The 20,368-nt window shown below is 39.7% G+C and overlaps 1 protein-coding gene across 1 annotated transcript; it reads right to left on the reverse strand.

Annotated features, from left to right (window-relative positions):
• Positions 1-10,458: 10,458 nt before the first annotated feature.
• LOC126687262 (DNA mismatch repair protein MSH2) lies at positions 10,459-19,082 on the reverse strand. Its single transcript, XM_050381755.2, has 13 exons — positions 18,889-19,082; positions 18,670-18,719; positions 18,553-18,585; positions 16,804-17,874; positions 15,753-16,307; positions 15,568-15,678; positions 15,392-15,481; positions 15,229-15,300; positions 14,801-14,911; positions 14,190-14,316; positions 13,632-13,828; positions 12,342-12,494; positions 10,459-11,019 (listed from the first exon to the last, which is right to left on the reverse strand). The coding sequence occupies exons 1-13, from the start codon at positions 18,923-18,925 to the stop codon at positions 10,819-10,821; spliced, it is 2,808 nt and encodes a 935-aa protein (XP_050237712.1). The 5' UTR covers positions 18,926-19,082; the 3' UTR covers positions 10,459-10,818.
• Positions 19,083-20,368: the final 1,286 nt, after the last annotated feature.

Here is a 20,368-nt window from a genome sequence, read left to right on the forward strand (position 1 = left end):
AATCGCCTCAAGAAGCAGAAAAGTTGAGGAAGGCTGCAACAGCACTGGCCGATGCTCCACCAGAGGTACTTAGTGAGAAAGCTCGCGGAGTTATGGCGAAACTGTCAGCCTCTTTACCTGCCTTCCAGAAGATTCATGATGAGTTAGCGCTCGTCCAGACCGAAGCTGACAAGCTGGCGAGCCAGGAGGCCGAAGCCAAGGAGAGACTGGAAACGCTCAAAGCTCATGTGAAGTCGGCTGTTGCGACCCTCACTACTCGCCGCGATCGTGCTAAAACCCTCCAAGATCAACTGGCTGCTATCAAGCAAGAGCTGGACACTGAAGAGAAGGAGATCGGTGAGCTGGAGGTCTCCATGGACAAAAGCTTGCTGCAAGGGATCGACGTTAAAAAGAGCCGGGGCATTCTGAAACAGAGTATTGCAAAGGTGAAGCCGCAGGTGGAGGATGCTCGCAAAGCCTTTAGTACCGTTCGGAGTGAGATGGGCGATATATTTAGCCATTTTTAGATTTTTTCAAGTCCAGAACAATTTTAACATTTTTGTGCTTTTTGTAATAATTCCGAATTTTAGCACTCTTTGATCGGCCAGGGGGCCGCATCTTGTCTGATTTTGGTAATTTTAATGTTTATTCGGCCAGAGAGCCGAAAGTTTCACCATTATTCACAACTTGCATTATTTTAACGTCTGATTATTCTCATATTATCGGTCCGTAGTTGGTCCGATACGAAATAATGTTATTTATTTAAAAAACAATTACAAAACGTTGAGAAAAACGGAGGACCCGTTGAAAAAACTCAACTAATGTGAACCGCCGAAACGAAAATGGTACTACCAAATGATCGGCGTTTACATAATGTCGCTGAGCACTCCATGAACTTTAACATTCCAGGATGCTCGGCGGAAGTTTATAAACAAAAACTATTCCTTGTTTGCTCCAAATAACCGACGGTCTACGCCTTCCCAACAACTAGGGACATATTTTTTCAGGAACTGACCGTTAATCGCCCTATCGTGTTCTTCCCCATCAATGTTCGCCAACAAGTAAGCACCGCCTGTTAACTTGTTGACCACAATAAAGGGGCCTTCCCAGTTCGGGCTCCATTTGCCAAGCCGAGTATCTTTATGGCCGATAGGCAAAACTGCCTTCCATACTATGTCGCCCACCGTGAATGTCTTTCGTTTTACTCGTTTGTTGTAAGCCCTCTCGACCCTTCTTTTCTGGGCTTCAAGGTGATCCAACGCCGTTAATCGTTCCTCGTCAAGGTCTAAAGCGTCTATCACCATTTTATCGAAGTAGTCGTCCTTGGACAGTTTGCTCTGGTATCGGCGGCGAGTCGACATGACAGTCAGCTCCATTGGCAGCATTGCATCATAACCATACACCAATCTGAAAGGCGAAGTCCCAGTAGCCGACTTCTGACTGGTTCTATTCGCCCAAACGGCTTCCGATAAAAGCACGTGCCATTGTCTTGGGTTCTCTTCAATCATCTTTTGAACTATAAGCTTGATAGCTTTGTTGGTGGCTTCGGCCTGTCCGTTGGCTTGGGCGTAGTACGGTGTTGAATGTAACATTTTTATCTTCATTTGGGAAGCCCACCAACTTATATCGCCTCCTGTGAACATCGTCCCTTGATCTGTGGTTATAGACTCGGGCAACCCGTGTCGGTGGACGACGTATTCTTTGAAGAACTTGATCACCGCTTCCTGTGTCGGCGACTTCAAAGGTTTAGCTTCGACCCACTTGGTGAAGTAGCAAGTGGCGATAATTATAAAAGTGTGACCGTCTGACGAACCAGTGTATATTTTCCCTATCAGGTCGACCGCCCATCCTCTGAATGGTCATGGCTTGATGATGGAGTGCAGGTCTTTGGCCGGGACGTGCTGTATTGGGCCGAATTTCTGACAAGCTTCGCAACCTTTGGCATATCTTATGCAGCCCTGTTCCATTTTCGGCCAATAAAAGCTGTATTTATGGATAAGCCACCTCATTCTAGGGCCCGCCTGGTGAGCGCCCGCTATCCCTTCGTGTACCTCGGCCATTACAAGCATTGCCTCTTTTGGACAGATGCATCTGAAGAGTAGCCCTTCAAAGCCCTTCTTATATAATTCGCCGGCTAACACCACGTAATTTAGGGCTAAAGTTCTCAACCTTCTATTCGTGGGGTCTGGTTTTTCGAACCATTTCAGGAGCTCGGCCCTCCAATCTTGGGTAACATCCAGCTGGTAGATGGAGAATTGCTTTTCGTCGATGGTGATGCCCCCAGTGTGGAGATTCGGCGTCTCCCTCTCTATCGCATGGAACTGGAGGTTTACCTTGTACCTGCTACCGTGCTGAGCGAGGTCATTCGCGACGTTATTATCGGCCCTCTCTGTGTATTTTATCCTCGCATCTTGAAAGCCTTCGAACAGGTGCTTCGCCTTGTTGCAATATCTTACCAGTAGTTCGGACTCACTTTTGAATTCTCCTGTCACTTGTTTAATGACTAGCAAAGAATCCCCTTTTACGCTGATCGCCTTTGCCCCCAGCTCGGCTAAAATCTCGAAACCGAATATGAGGGCCTCATATTCTGCCTGATTGTTGGTACATTCGAACTGGAGTCTGAATGACAACTGGTAGGATGCCCCCAAGGGCGTGACGATGTGTACTCCGGCGCCTGCCCCCTGGCTTGTCCTGGACCCGTCGAACCACATCTCCTATATGGCGATGTCGCAGAACGTGACTGTTTCTTCCTTGAGGGTAATACCAGGGTGATCGGCCAAGAAGTCTGCCAACACTTGTCCTTTTACTGCTCTTTGGGGAACATACACCAATGTAAATTCGGACATTGCAATCGCCCATTTTCCAATCCGATTCCTTAGGTATGGTTTTGATAAGATATACTTAATGATATCGGTCTGGGACAATACGTACACTACGACCGGCAACATATAGTATCGCAGCTTGCAGCATGTGAAGTACAGGCATAGACACATTTTTTCTATGTCGGTATAGCGAATTTCTGTGTCCGTCAGTCCTCGGCTCAAATAGTAGACTGCTCTCTCGACCCCATCGTCCTCTTGGGCGAGCATACATCCTAGGGATTCGCGTGCAGCCGATAGGTATAGTAACAATGGCTTATTCGGCTTTGGAGGGGTTATAACCGGAGGTTTTGCCAAGTAACCTTTTAAATCGTCGAACACCCTCTGTTGCTCGTCCGTCCATATCCACTCATCGGTCTCTTTTCCTCTCAGCAAAATACTCCAACTGCGAAGTCGGCCCGCTGTGTTCGCTATGAATCTTCTTAGGAAATTGATTTGACCGATGAGCCTCTGGAGCTGCTTCTTGGTTTTGGGTGGTTCAACATTGATAATCGCCTTGGCTTTGTTCTTGTCTATTTCTACCCCCCGCTGGTGAACCAAGAAACCCAAGAAGTTTCCAGCCGAAACGCCGAATGCGCATTTCAGAGGATTCATCTTCAACCCATTACGTCGTATACGTTCGAAACCTTTCCGAAGGTCGGCCAGATGGACTTCGCCGGTATTTGATTTGATCACGACATCGTCGATGTAAACTTCAAGGCAGTCAAGGCCCCTGAACATCTTGTTCATCGCCCTCTGATATGTTGCCCCCGCGTTTTTCAAGCCGAAAGGCATCACTACCCATTCATACGCTCCGATCGGCCCAGGGCATCGGAAAGCTGTTTTGGAGATGTCCTCTTTGCTGATTGGAACTTGGTTGTACCCAGAGCGTGCATCGAGGAAACTGAGTATCGTGTGTCCTGCTGCCCTGTCTATTAGCATATCGGCCACCGGCATCGGGTACTCGTCCTTAGGTGTGGCCAGGTTGAGGTTTCGAAAATCCACGCATACTCGTAGCTTTCCGTTTTTCTTCATCACTGGTACGATGTTAGAGAGCCATTCAGTGTACTGAGCTTCCCGAATAAACTTAGCATCTTCCAGCCGCTTAATTTTGTCCTGGATGAGGGTATCTACTTCCCTAGACATTCGCCGGGGAGGTTGCCGAAATGGCCGAAACCCACTTTTCAATGGAAGCTTGTGCTCGACGATATCAGGATCAAGGCCCGGCATCTCATCATACGACCAGGCGAAACAATCGCGGAACTCAATGAGTAGAGCGATCAGTTGTCCTTTGAATCCCTCGTCCAGTCCTGCGTTGACATATATCGGCTTAGGTGATTCATCTGTTCCCAAATTAACTTCGAGGAGGTCGTCTTGTACTTGGGCAGGATCATCTTCCAGCTTCCCGGTTGCCAATCGTATGTCCCCAACTCGCAGCGATCCTGTTGGGTCTTGGTCTTGGTCCTCATAGATGCATTCGGCCGATGAAATATCATACAGCGAGGCTAACTGCCTAATCATCTCCCTCAATTCCTTGTGTCGTGCTATCATTGTGAACTATTGAGGATGGTGGATCGTCCTTTGCCCCCGAGGGTCACTGATACTGGCCGATCTGAGTTAACAAGCAGGCGAGGAACGCTTGTCTCTCCTTTTGAACTAAGGGATTGTATGTTGCGCACTTCCTCGTCATATAAACGTGCCTCGAGAACGTTATGGTCTTCGCCGAAGGGGTTGGGGTCGCCCTGCACGACTTCGGCTTCACCGTCATCTCGCCATATGAAGAGCATTTGATGCATGGTAGAAGGTATGCACATGTTGGAGTGTATCCAATCTCGGCCGAGTAAGACGTTGTAGTTGCTCCGGGCATTGACCACAAAAAATCCTTCTTCGGTTTCTACTCGCCCGACCTTGATCCGGAGGGTGATGTATCCCTCGGCCGGCGTTTCGCCTCCTGCGAAGTCAGTCATGTAAACATCAGTCGGGTCAAGCTGATCCCGCGTTATGCCCAGTTTTTTGAGCATTTTCGCCGGTAGTATGTTAACGCCGACCCCGTTGTCGATAAGGACCCTGTTGATCGACACCCCGTTTAAATCGGCCTTGATGTACAGTGGCCGAATGTGCCTTGTCATCCTCGTTGGCGGTTTGCTAAGAGATACTACCGCTGTACTGTCGGCGCTGTCTCCTTCTGGAACGATGACATCGCCTTCCAACGTCGCCTTCCAACGTCGCCTTCTGTCCAGGCTTACTTCTGTATGAGTCGGGGAGTGTGACTACCTTCACTCCGTATTCGTCCCTTACCACCGGGACCCAAGCTTTTAGCACTCCTTTCTTGTGCGAAACAATGACCTCGCGGTCTTTGGGCAATCTCGCTTTCAACTGGCCACCCTGGTGCGATACGAGTACGTCTTTGTAAGACAGTTTGCCTTCTTCGTCATCTTTGTGAACCGTTGTCGTGTCGGCCAGGTTACCCACTCGTTTCTCACACTTTGGTACCCATATCTTCCTGACCTTGGTATTTCGCCGTTCAGGCGACTTGGCATCTATGTCGGCATGGGTCCTCACCCCCAATCTCTCAGCTATAGGTCTGTTTCTTCGCTTTTCTCTGGGAGCCGATTTTGCACCGTGATTCGCCCGCGACTCTTGTCGCAGCCTTTGCATTCGCCTCTTCTGGGTTTTCGTCATACGAGGGGTCTCCTCCGTTGGCCGAAATACGCTTCTAAATACGTTGGTGCTAGTCCTCCGCTGTGGCTCATGCCTCTGCCACTGCTCCGTGGGCGCTTTTGGTTTAAAAGTCTTGGGATGCTCTCTCGTGTTCTCGCCTCCCTTGACCTTGAAACACGTACTGCATGATGGGCAAGTCATATTAGCAGCGGGCGAGCTGTGGCGCTTCCTCTTCTGTTGCTGAGACCGTCCTCTTTCTCCTTTGCCACTTTGAACCATCGGTCTCCACTCTAGGCTTGGGCCTTCTAGGGTTCCACTTGCTTTGTATTTGCCCTTGCTCTAGGAAGCTATCAAAGTGGGGCCGAACAGTGTTAATAGAAACGTATTTTACATCGGCCTCTTTCTTTGTTGGAAAAAGAAGTTTTCCTTCGTTGATCGCCTTCTGGATCACATTTCTGAAGTTTACACAGTTGTTCGTGCTGTGTCTCCAAGAGTTGTGATACTTGCAATAATCCTTGCCGACCAGTTCCTCTGATGGCGGGATTACGTGTCCCTCGCTTAGGGCGATCTGTCCATCCTTAAACAATGCATCAAATATGTCGTCGGCTTTGGTCAGGTCGAACGAGTACTCCTTCTGTACCACCGCGATTTTATTTTTCTTAACAAAACCAGGCTTCCTCAAGGCCGAACATTCTAGGGGCTTTGTTCCCAAAAATTCGGCCATGTTGACTTCATCTTCTGAACCACTATCCTCGCTGTCGGATACAACGGCTACGTCTAGCTGGTCTTTGTAGTAGGTTCCCTTAGATGCGCCCCTCCTCTGCTCCTTTTCTTGGAGGAGTCTTTCGTAGCTCGTCACCCTGTTCGTTAGTTCGAACAAGTCACGAAACCTATGGCCCTCAAAGTGCTCCCTCATGGCGAAGCTCATACCTCTCACCACCATCGGGACGCAATCGGCCTCAGACATCTTGGTGGAGCACCTGGTCCTAAGGTTTCTGAACCGGCCGATATACTTCTCTGCCGATTCGCTCGGTAGCTGCGAGATGCGGGCGAGGTCGGCCAAGGTGACATCAGGTGGTGCCCTGTAAAATTCCTCATGGAAAAGAATTTCGAGGTCCTTCCATGTATCCACTGAATTCGGCGACAGTCTGGAATACCATGTGAACGCCATTTTTGTCAAAGAGCTGGCGAACAACCGGAGCTTCCAAAAATCGTGAGCCGCCGCTTCGCCACATTGAGCCGAGAACCGGGCGACATGTTCGACCGTCGATTGCCCCTTCTCCTCGCCTGAAAATAGACTGAATTCAGGCACTTTATAACCCCTCGGGAAAGGGTATAACTTGTCGATCCAGTCTGGATACAGCTTCATGTACGATGGTCGAGGCATAGGTCTCAAGTCTACCCCGAGTCTTTCTAGCATGTCCACGAGCTGCCCTTGGTTATATATATTTGGATCGCCCCCTTCTGAGAATGTTCGCTCGCCCACGTTAGGCTCTTGGGTGTTGGCTCCAGTAGCTGCTCCTTGTGGTCTGGTTTCGCCTTGAGGATTTGAAGAGCTCGCACCCGGGTGATCGGCCCTTCCTGCGAATTCGGCCTCATTCCTTGTCAAGAGTTTGACGGAACCATATGTATATCCCATCTTGTTGGGTTGTTGTTCGGCCGAACCACCTGGATGACCAAAACGGCTCGGTGTTTGGTTCTGTTCGGCCCTCCTGTAACCCTGATCGGCAGTGGATTGCCCGGAAAATAATCGCCTCAGGTTTTCCATCGCCTTGTTGAGGCCGTCCAAGTTTCCTTGGATCTGCCTTTGGACCGACGTCTGGTCGGCCATGATGTTCCTCATTACTTCAGACATCTGATGCATAGCACCATCGAACATCTGCTTGTTCTCTTGTGCTATCTTGCCCCTCATGGCCGAGAAATCGGCCTGTGATAAAGATGGGCGAGAAGGAGGAAGCTGACGTGAGTAATCCATCGTATCATCGGTCGTGTCGTCATTCTTGTCCTTAGATAGGTTCCCCTCGGTATCCGTTGTATTCGGCACCTTGTTTGATTGGTTCACCTGTTTATCCTTGGCCATGGTTTTAGATCTATCCGAATCAGATTCGTCTACTATGTCACCTCCCTTCAGTTGTTGTCGGCGTATAGACCGAGCGTGCCTGAAATCGTCCTTAAAGTCCGTTTTTGTGCTAACCATAAACTGTTCCCTAGTGGAGTCGCCAAAAGATGTTCGCCTGGAAATATTCCGGACTCGAATCTTTGAATTTATAATCGGGATCGGTTTGAGGTTTGATACTTTAACGAACCTATGTAGATATTCGCAGGGCTTGTTTGGTTAAATACACTTAACCACGTGATCTAAAAGTAATAATCTGGGAGCTATGAACTCAGGCGAGATTAATACCGAAAACTACTCCTAAATTAAGACAATCCGGAGATTGCGAGATAAAAAGCACTGGGCTTGGTTTTTGATTGATTGATTTGTTGATACATAAATAATGAATCTCTGAGCTATTTATAGCTCCTCATAGTCAAGACTCCTAATTCAACTAGGACTAAAACTTTAATAGAAGATTACTCCTAATGAGCTACAAATTCCTAATAGAAAAAACAATAATAAAAATGGCTCTTTGTTGGGCCTGAATCCCTAATAAGCCCATATAAAACTTTACCCAGTAATTTCCTGGGCCGGTGTAAAAAGTTCTCAACTAATAATTTTTTAAAGGGTTTTTTAGATAAATACCAAAAAAAGATAAAATATTCTCAAGAATACTATCTCAATTTTTTTTTTGAAAAATATAATCTGTACTTTTTTTTTTGAAAAATAACTTTTATTATTCTCAAAAATATCTTTTTTAATCTCAGAAATACGATTTTAGTTATCTAACGGTATACTAACACTGTTGGTTAACCAACAAACAAAACTATTACAAATTCAAACCTTCATCTTTATTAAACTAGTTGAAAATTCTATTACAAATCCCTCCGCCTTCATCACCGCAAGAATAATTGTCAAAAATCGTCTTTTTAAAATCTAAAATTATTGACTAACCATTTGTTAACCAACAAGGTACTAAAAACAAGGTCATTGGTGTACTATTAGTACACCATTGGTTAACTAACAACAAACATAAAATTCAGCAACTGTTTACTAACGATTTTATTAACGATATATTCAAAATAAAAATTACAGGTTACCTAACAGTTTACCCAATATTAACCATTGGTTACCCAACATCCAAAAATATTATAATTCTCACAAGCATTTCTTCAAACACCTAGAGTGCAATATATTGTGCAACACAAAAAAATCGAACCACAAGCATAAAATTCAACAACTGTTTACTAACGATTTTATTAATGATATATTCAAAACAAAAATTACAGGTTAGCTAACGGTTTACCCAATATTAACCATTGGTTACCCAACACCCAAAAAATATTACAATTCTCACAAGCATTTCTTCAAACACTTAGAGTGCAACATGTAGTGCAATACAAAAAAATCGAACCACCATTCATCGACAACATCGTTCACAAAAGAAAAATAAAAAATGGATTAAACAACACACAAAATGTGATTAACCCAAAATATTCACATTAACAAAGGATTCGACTGAAATCAAACTTCGGATCCGCCCATGAACCATAATTACCTTCACCATTTTTAATGATTCTGCTGTGGAAAAAGCATTTGTAATTTTCTGGAAACGTAGGCAATCTCTTCACGAACGGCGATGGTGGGCGATGGCGGTAGACTTACGACGGCGCCGATGGTTTGTTGACGATTGAATAGAGGAGAGGAGATCTCTAGGGTTTGGAGATTGAAGATGAAGAATTGATATGAGATTAGAGATAGAAATGGATTGATTGTAGAATAAAACAATAATAAAAAACGTAAATGTCAAAAACAGAAAACCTAAAACTCAAAAATAAAAGATGGAAATTGTATTCCTCAAAAAGAGAAAGTTCAACCGTACTATTCTAATTACTTTGGGTAATGAAAGTATTTTGTCTAATTAACTCTTTTTTTTAAATCAATTATGCATAATTTTTATTGTTTACTTTATCTACAATAAAACTTATCTTTTTGTTTTTTTAATTAAATTTAATTATGTTTGATTTATTTTTTTAATCCCTATATTTTTTAATATTTATATGTTGCCCCACGTTTCGTGTCTTTCATTTTGAAAATTTGCCGAGTTCCCCGTGTCGTTTTCGTTTCTCATTTCCGTTTCTGTGCTACCTAGAACTAGAGTATATGAACCAATGAGCCATGAAACAGCTGAGCATCAAAAGTTAACATAAAAGAGAGCAATGGCTCCATATTTGCATGGACCTAACTCACATTCTAGCTGGGGTGTGAACAGATGTATGCCAGATGCAGAGCCATTTCCATCACTGCACACACTTGATAATCATTTTTTTTTTGTTGAATGTCCAATTGACATCTTTTTATCTGAATATAGCGTTATTTTTTTGATAGATAGAGATAATATTTTTAGAGTTATTGTTAAGTGTATTTAATTGATATTTTTGTACTACAATAGTAGGTCTGCAAATAAAATGGTTTAAAATATATTGTGTTCTTTTTACAATTTTTTATATACATATTCAATAAATTAATAATTAATAAAATTTTAATTCACCAATATATTATTAGAGAGTTTACAGTAATTTCATATGGCAAAGAGAGTGAGCTACAGAGGAGGTGGGAGAAGCAAGTGCTAGCAGAGACAGATCGAAAGGTCGAAAGGCAATCCTTTGTAACTAATTCTGATTCAAATGCAGTGATGATAGCTTCAGAAATAATTCTTTGCCTTGTTACGACATTAGTTTAATTATCGAGATGGTAATATCAAAATCTAAGATTTGAATTCTACTCTTTCTATTAGTGAGAAATGAATAGATATTAATAATTTGTTCGAATTTTAATTTAATTTATTTTCTATAATAGAGATTATTAATTAAAAGAAATACTATATTTGAAAGAAAAATATAATTTACAGAACTAGACAGGTGAGCTTTTAGCAAAACAGGGAGCTGGTGAGCCAATCTGAGAACTCAGCCCCCAAAATCACATCACCTTCTACATTTTTCAGCTACAAAATGATACATAGAAAAATTACGAAGGACCTGAAAATAACGGAGGCGTGTGCACCATTCAAGACTTCTTACGTCCACAAAACAAGGTGTTCTTATAAAGATAGAGGCGCTTTCTTATCTTGTTAATCAAAATGGCTGTGGAAGTGAAGCAATTTTGACCTGTCTCATGCTCTAATAAAGCTTGCAAAAGTAGTGCCTGTGTTGCAAGAAACAACTAGAAGAATTGCTTGAGCCACTGGCAGTTTCCTGCATCCTTCTCCAACTCATTCTTTAGCTTCTTTACTTTCTGCATAGCCTCCTTCAGATCCATATTCTCTAATGGCATATCAGAAAACTCTTTCAGAAATTGGTGAGCTCGAGCTGCACCCTTCGACATATCCTCAGGGTCATGTTGTGTCTTTCGTTTGGATCCCACCTGTAAATCATAGTAGACAAAATCAATATTTTAGCCCACAAATGCGGTCAGAATAATGCAAATGGCAAATCAGATACCACAATAGTATGATGAAAACAATACAGACGTATTTTTGTCCAACCGTGCCATTTAAGCAGTGTAACTACTATGCAGTGTTCTTTTCCGAATACCTATTGTTGTCTTATCGGCCATTAGTAAACATTAGATAATCGTCATCACAATGTTGGACAAGAAAATTTAATGCACGAAAAAATGCCAATATTTTGACAATAGCATTTATATACTATAAGAGTGCAACTATAAGTAGAATAAACACAACTGGAACCGATTATTACTTACTAACAGAACCCAGAAGTAGACTTTTCCATTATCCAAAATCTTACAAATGATAGATTCTATAAAATGTATACATTTAATAATTCACGTAATTCACATTGCATGTCATTTTGATATAAAAGTTGCATAGCATGAAGATTTAAATATCAATCTGCTCCTTGAACTTGTACACATTGGCCATTGAGTAGAAAATTAACTTTATTATCAAATTGATCAGAAATTTGTATACTATTAATTTGGTTAGAAGTATGCAATGCATGCACGAGGATAATATATAAGTTTCTGACCAATTTGATAATAAAGTTAACTTTTGAGTTGGTTGAATATTGCGTACCGATTCAGAGAGCAAATTAACATTTAAGTCAGCAATCAAGGTAACAGTTACACAATTTATTTAAAAGAGGGCAGAAACTTTCATCCCATACCTCCTAGGCTCCTACAATTACCACTGCTGGTATCTTAAGCAAAACATGATAATGAAGAAGTCAAGATAAAAGGAGACATGGTATTCCCCTAATTAACTAGTTGATAATAACGCCAAACTCTATCAAATGTTTACAATATTACTGTCAGTCATTTCTCCGGCTCTTTGCTATATGACTTAAGCAGTATCCTAATAGCCTGAATCTATCTAAAGCTTGTACCAGTTCTTTTGGACTAGACTCCGGCAATAAAATGGCAGATTAGGGTTTACAAGAACCTGGGTTCGTCAGTTGCCATACAGGTAAGATCATCGATGTTGCTGAAAACTATCAAACTTTCCATTTATAGAAGCCTGCATCTTAAGAATGGCTGTCTGCACCGGAGTAGTACGGACATAACATTTTGCTAGGGATACTACAAGAATATATCATTTATTCAACACTTCATCATATCCAGCTTCAGCTTATTGAAATTTTATAAATGGCTCACATAGCCTAAAGAAAGTATCATAAATACAAAAACAATTGTTAACACAATGGCACCAGAAGTTTGCTAAATCTTACCTTCTCTGCGACATCATTTGAAACAATAGCATTAGGTGAGAAATCTTCCAACTCGGCTGCCTTTTCTCGAGCAAGCGCTACAACACTTTCAGGGAAGTTTGCAAATTCTGCAACATGTATGCCAAAACTTTGATCACATGCCCCTGGTTCAACCTGAAGAATAATACAACGCTATGTTGAGTGGAAACATACTTTGTATAGCAGCTATCAGAATCATATTGCTACTTGATGCCATAAAACAGCTCAGGTAAATAGTATGGTGACAATGATAAATGCAGAATGCTGGCCTTTCTGGGAAAAGGAGAGGGGAGAATATGTAGGGCCACCAGGAATAAATCTGTGGGCCACAAATCAAATTCTCCTCTCCAACTTTCATCATGTTGCATTTGTGGCTAGGGGTGTCAAAATGGGTTGGCGGGTCGTGTTCGTATCGACCCAGAGGGTCAACACGAACACGACCCATTTAACTAATTGTGTCAAATCTTCAACTTTAACATGATACAAATTTTAAACGAGTGACACAACACGATACAATTAACACGTTAAGATAAACAGGTAACACGATTAACACAATTACACGACTAACACAACCCACTTAACATTTAAAAATATTTAAACCATTTAAATATAATTTTAACCTCAAATTTATCAATTAATACTCAAATTATAAAAAATTAATATAATTAATTTTATTTATATATTAATATAATTATGTTCAATTAATATAATTTTTTATTTTATAAAATTATTTTATTTCTATATTATTATAAATAATATAATTTGTAAACGGGTTAGACAGGTTCGCGAGTCAACCCGTGACACGGCCAATTTATTTCGTGTCATAAATGGGTTGACACATTTGCGACACGAACCTGCTAAACCTCAATTCGGATTTGCCAAATTTACGTGTTAGGTGAATCGTGTTATCGTGTAATTTTAATACCTCTATTTGTGGCCAAATAAATTTATTCATAGACAAAAGTGAGAAGATTTTATAAGAATTTGAATAATTTTGAAAAGATCTATTTTTTTTGTATTAATGTTGACAGTTTCCTTCTCTTTTCTTTACTGTCCTAAAATTCTATGCTTTGTGTTAAAACATCTTTGTAAGGAAATTATTGACGCCTTAAATATCAAAACTCATGATACTTAAGGTAGACATTGGACACATCAAGATTCAACAACTTAGTAAAGCCAAAATAAATAAGCACGGTTACGAATTATGCAATGTCATTTTCTGACATAGGTTTGCAACATTTAACATCATCTGAGACAACTCTGTACACTTACCTTGTATAACATAGTCAGCTTGCGATTGCATGAGTCAATGTGTGCACTGACGTGATAGTTTGCTACGCCGGTAATTTGCTTCATAAGAGGATCAGCTTTTTCATCAGCTAAAGCAGTCAGTTCATGAAAGTGGGTTGCAAATAAGCTAGGTGCTTTAATCTCTAGAATTAAGTGTTCGCATATGGCCCATGCTAAACCTGATCACCGAGTGAAACATGAATGGTTACAATTACTAAAGGCGCAGCTATATCCAACAATTTTCTGAAAATTAGAAATGCGACAGCTTCATCCCACTTCAAACCAAAGTTGGAAAGGAAGTCTAGAAAAGGAAGCAACTTCAAAATATAAAGTATTAGGTAAAAGGAGTTTCCTTTATATGCACATCCACACATGCAGATACAGATATAAGTAGAAGAAGGACTAAGATTGTCATGTAACAGTCCCAAAAGAGTTCACTTGGTACTAAGTAAAATAAAGGTGAGGTTAGGTTGTCTTTGACATCTGTTGAGCAAAAAAAAAAAGATTAGTTCAATGAAGTGGGAAGTGTGATAAACTTACCAAACCCATCATAGGTTGACGTCCCTCTTCCCAACTCATCAATGATCACCAATGAATTTTCTGTAGCACCTTTCAGAATTGAAGCAGTTTCAAGCATCTCTTGCATAAAGGTAGAAACTCCTCGTAGCTATAATAAAGGAAGCACGTTACTAATCTTCCAAATTCCAATCTTAAGAAATAATCATATTGTTAATCAAGATAATGCAGCTGAGCGGTATTCAGGTGAATATGTTAGTGGATTAGATGTAGAGTAAAAATGAGGTGAGCAGTCACATCAGCAGGACAAAAGGGACACCATGTAGCCACTTAAACGCTTGAACAATTTCAGAACCAGATGCATATTTGACACATAAGTAACAGAATAAAGAATACAAACAAATGTGCTCCAGCTATGTTTCATATAGCAAAGATGTGCAATAAGCTAAATTACTAGACACTCGAAAAAATTGTAAGAATTGTGTAATTCAGTGGTATAATGCAACAAGCTAACTTCAAGGTATGCTTTAATTCAGTGGTATAATGCAACAAGCTAACTTCAAGGTATGCTTTGTGAGTGATTTCATATTATATTTCAAGAAGAGAACTTCGAGAGATAATGTCCTGGAACTTACTTGGCAATCCCCAGCACCAACACGAGCAAAAATGCAATCACGAACTGAAATGCTAGCCTTGCCACAAGGAACAAAGGAACCAACTTGTGCCATTAGAATAATAACTCCAACCTGTAGGTGTGACCACCAATACACTAAAAATCAAAGAAATGCCTGACCAAAGACAAGGAATTGTTCAGCAAGATGATGAATAGGCATCCGTATCTCCCTTTTACGATAAGCTACTCCACTGAGTTGACAAAGAAAAGAGCCTAAACCAAAAATTGCTAAACTTTAATCATTTTTTTGTTCAATGTATCAATAGGCTAAACTAAAACTATTAGAACTCAAAGTTAAGAAATAGAATAGGAATAAATCCTGTAAATTTTCATGGAATTAGCAGGAAAATGATAGATAAAAAGAATACGACTGAAATATAACAGCCATACTTGCCGAATAAATGTAGATTTCCCACCCATATTAGGCCCTGTAATTATTTGGAACCAACTCTCTCCCCTGACCTGATTTGCGTGAAAGAACAAAGCATAAGCATTTATGAAATTATTTTTCTCAAATCAGTTAGAAGCATGCTCTTGATCAATTGATACTCACAAGTTTACAGTTGTTTGGTATAAAATTCACCCAGTCTTGAGCTTCCACACAAGGATGTCTACTTTCTTCTAATATAATATCTCCAACATTCTACAACATAAAAATTAATATCATGATGTACTGAAATTCAATTCTATAAGATAATAATTCAAAGGACAATAGAAGTAGGTAATTACTGATAGAGTGATGATTGGTCTTGTATAAGGTGTTGGGCAGCTTGAAGCCAACTCAGCAAAACTGAGTAAGACATCAAGCTCAGATATCATGCCAGCTAAAGACTCAAACACCTGCAAGACAAAATTTTCACTAATCCAGAACAAGAACCTGATTGAATAAAAAATACAAGACAACAAATGAATACCTCAGAAAAAGTTGCTGCAGTTCGAACAACCCGATTAACAATCTCTTTTTGACAACTCGTGTACTCATCGGCTATTCTTTGGTATTGGTCTCCTAACTTCTTAAGTTTTGTGTTTGTGAATTTGACCCCATCCTTTCGGGTTTCTAGGACAATAAATTGGGTTGTTAGCTGTTTCCTTATTTTTGGCTCTTCTTTCTTTGTAATCCTGAAGACATGTCCAAATTGCGTTCCTTTATCTAATTTTAAACCTTTATCTTGTGGAAGATCAAGATCTTGTGAAATTCGTTTATGCAAATTGTATATTTGGAGTTCCACCGACTCTTGTTCGTCTTTCAAAGCCGATAGTGCAGGGTCATAACTTGGTGAAATCATATACTCCCCACTCTCAAGTTGATCAAGGTCAACAGATGTTTCTACAAGAGCAATGAACTTTTTCAAGTGATCATCATCGGTTAATGACTCAAAGGTATCCAAATACCTTTCCTTGATCAAGGACGAAAATTGTCCATCATAGCGTTCCAAAACGCCTATTATATATGGAATTCGTATGCTTGACTGCATTCAAAAGACACGGCCAGTTAGAAAATGAGGCGCTTTTAATTACATGAGATTGTCCCAACAAGATGTTAAATAGCTCTGGACACATAAATATGTAATATTATTTCGAGATATAACGCAAGGTAATCAAGTAGTCTATCCTGAATAATGTGGCTGGCCTGGGCCAAGGAAAACTTAGAGCTAGTAAGGCGAGGATAAAAACAGGAACTAAGAAGAATGAACAGGAACTAATAAAAAGTGAACATCATTAAAGTTTTTTTCTGAGGTCAACAATCATTCAATTGCATCATCAATGTTGATTGTACTAAGATTACATTATCATCTTAACTAAAGCAGCAAATGAGAATAATAAAGAACATGTAAAAATAAATGAAAAGATCAGCCTTGCAGCTGGTTCTTTCAATATTATTGCTAATAAATAGACAAGGTGCACAAGGACTTCATTTGAGACTACTTATAATGAGTGAGCATGGGGAAATAAGTAGGCATTCACCTGATAAAGTTTCACAACATGCTTCAAACCAGCTTTTTTCTTCTCAATATTGTTCACTAGTCGCTCAATATCTGAAATTCTTTTGAAATGCTGCCTCAGATCTTGGCGAAGTGCAGCATCCTCTACAAAAGCCTGTACCAAGTCCAGTCTGGTGTTGATTACCTTTACATCTAGTAAAGGCTGTTTTAGCCACATATGAAGCAACCTTTTTCCCATCCCAGCAGTACAGGTTCTATTCATAAGACCAAATAGACTGAAATTTTTGTTTGCATCAGTTTTGCTCTCAAGGACATTAAGAGCCCTCATGGCAGCAGAATCTAATTTCATATAGCTGTCAAGGTTGTACTCTCTGAGTGTATAATTCCCGTAATTGCTTTCATCTGCAAGTAGTTCTGCGTAACATAGTAATGCCCCTAAAGCACCCGGTGCACATTCAAACCCAGAAATTAAATCTCGAACTGGTTCAATCGAACCTTTGACAAGCCTACCAAGATCCTGCACCAAATCCCTTGTTTTAAATTCATTTTTCTTTCTCTCAGTTACCATCACTCCACATCTAGTCAATGCATCATGCAAAGTTCTATATTCACTGGATTTACCACTCTCAGGTGGCAAAAGGCACTCCTTGCAACCAAGAGCTACCAAGACCGACTCCAAGTTTGTAAAGTGACTGTCATCAAGAAATTCAGCCAATCCCACAATTCTCTTTGTTAAATCAACATAACTTAGCCCAAGAGTGCACCCATTTTCACGGAAGTTTGGAATGACTGCAACAATCACAGGGGAATCCTGCATTTCATTGTTGGCAAACAAAATATCTTCAAAACTGCCTAGATTTCCGGGAGTCCCATTTTTTACCAGTCTCCAATTGGATCCACTGCCCTCATAGAGCTCAAGCGTGTGATCTGTTCTTTCCAACAAGAGATTGCGGGCAATTGTTTCAAACATATTCTTGCTAATACTCACACTCGAAAGACCATCAGGTCCACCTAATTGTCGCAAAGAAGTAGTTGTATGGTAATATGTCTTTGCAATAAAGGCTGCATTTTCACCATGTGATGTGTAATAGTCCTACATATATTTTTTTTAAATATTAATAGAGAAAATGAAGAGTCAAATTAATTATTAAAAAAAATCTAACTACCAAGAAAAAATGGTGATTCTTATTCGAATCATAAAATTCAACTAACAAAGAAATAGCACTAGCTGTGGTGACGAAGGATGTAGTTTGTGGCACGTTTTCTCCATCTATAAATAGCTAATGATACAAAATGCTCGATGTCTACCGTCATAATTGTAGTTGCTTAAATTTAATTCTTCAACTTTAATAAACAGAGTATTTCTAAATAAACCGTAACAAGTATAGTACCATTTTTTCAGCTTTAAGTTATTGCACATAGTTTTTGCCAAAGAAGACATACGATAACAAGAATCACTCCCATATACCGACAAGCCTGAAGACAAAAATCGTCTTAGACAATGATTTAACAGCAAGATAGACAGAATTTACATTCAAACAATAAATGTGCACAAGACATTGCTTTTAAAACAGAAATCCACAACCCTGTGATAGAAAATCTAACTAGTAATGCTAGTAGCAGGCAAGTAATACTACGATAAAAATAAATTCAATTTCCAAGGTTGATTAATGATTACTAAACAAATTCATTGCAACAACATCTTTAGTATCAACCAACCAGCCAAAATTAAACTACACAAAAGGTAAAGATAATTAGAAAATGAACTGACCCGCCTATCGAATACCCGAACTGCTCTAGGGTCCTGCAAATTTGAAAAAAAAAATGATAAAAAATTAAAATTTGACCAACAAAACAAATTCAATGTAAAACAAAAAGTAAGACTTACATGAGGTAGGGTTTTGAAGAAAGTTAGAAACCCTTGGGCTTGTTTAGCATCTGAAATTAAGCACAATAAATTAAAATTAAAACATGAACAATTAAAATCAAGTCATTTCATTTCTCAATCATCATCATAAACTGAAGCAGATAGAAGAATACTAAATTAATTGCAGTAAAAATACAAAATAATAAAAAAAAAATCTAGGGTTTTGAGGGTTTGAATTACCTAGCTTGAGTTCGGGTAGCTTGTTATCTTCCTCCATTTTTGGATTAATGCTCAGTTGCTGTATAGTTTAGCGATAATATTAGCACTGTATCTGGTTACATATTCCGGCGAATTAATATGGCGGGAAAGAAATTGAGATTCTGGCGGGGTTTTAGAGAAGCGTGTGCTTTACTCGCCTTTAAAAGCTATTTCTATTCATTTTTGATTTAAATGAAAATAAAAATTGAAACCAATCAATTAGTCTGATTAGAGGTGAGCGTGGTTCGGTGCGGTTGATTCGGATTGGTTTGGTAAAATCTAAAACCAAACCAAACTTTAAGGAATAAAAGAACAATCAAACAACATCAAATATTTATATTAAATTTTGGTTCGGTTATCCAAAATTTACTATTAATTTTGGTTCAGTTCACTCAGTTTGGTTAATTTAAATTTTAAATAATCTTTAATCTAAATATTAAATTAAATTTAATCAAAAATAACTAAAATGAAACTAAATTTTGTTTTCTTGCAATGATTTATTTTTTGTTGTTGTAGCCTATAACAAGGAGAATATAGATATGCTTAAAACAAATATCAACATTCATTCCAAGGAAGTCATAATTTAACTAAATTATAAATTGTGAGTCTCAATTTAACAAAAATTGCACTTTACAATAAACTATTTAGATATGTACAGCCATATTGTCACGACCCGAACTCAGAGTCGCAACCGGCGCTAGGAATGAGAGTGATAACTCCGAAACCCGTAGTAAGCCTAGAACCACTCTAACGTTTTCGCAGAAACATGAACAATATAATCATACAAACATGTAACGAAGAAGACACATTTGTAAAACGATATGATACTAACTCACTTATCGTTCTATCGATCTATATACAAAAGTTGTTAACATAAACATCATCAAAACGATCACATAATGTAGCATAACCTAACAAAAGATCTATTCAACATAGTAGGTATAACCATATATAGAGCATGCAAAACTCTGCTATAATAGGCCAAACTGGTCATCATATACTACTCCGGCTCTAAGTGAAGTCGTACTCTGTACAAGTAAAAGGACTTCCGGGATCAGACTATGCTGAGTGATCGTACACATTACTAATGGTACTATTTAAAAATAACATCGCATTTAAAAACAAAATATGTACATATGAATATCTAATATCTTCCAAGCATTTGATCCAATCGAAACCCAAATCCCGAAACCAATTTAGACTAGGGTAGAATTCCTAACAGTAACGAGCGAATCAGATTTCTAAAATTCTTTTGTTAACTTCTCGAGATAGTTCGACCGAGTTTAACCTATACTAAGTGGTACAGTCCCAGAATAGTTCGACCGAGTTAAACTAGTACCATTTCTTATAACCAAACGATCGATCGAGCTGAGTCTCAGGATAGTTCCACCGAGTTAACTCTAGATACAGGTCTCGAGATAATTCCACATATTTCAACCTTGTATCTGAACAAATGAGAAGA

This window comes from Mercurialis annua, linkage group LG6 (genome assembly GCF_937616625.2).
Source record: "Mercurialis annua linkage group LG6, ddMerAnnu1.2, whole genome shotgun sequence".
Classification (NCBI taxonomy): domain Eukaryota; kingdom Viridiplantae; phylum Streptophyta; class Magnoliopsida; order Malpighiales; family Euphorbiaceae; genus Mercurialis; species Mercurialis annua.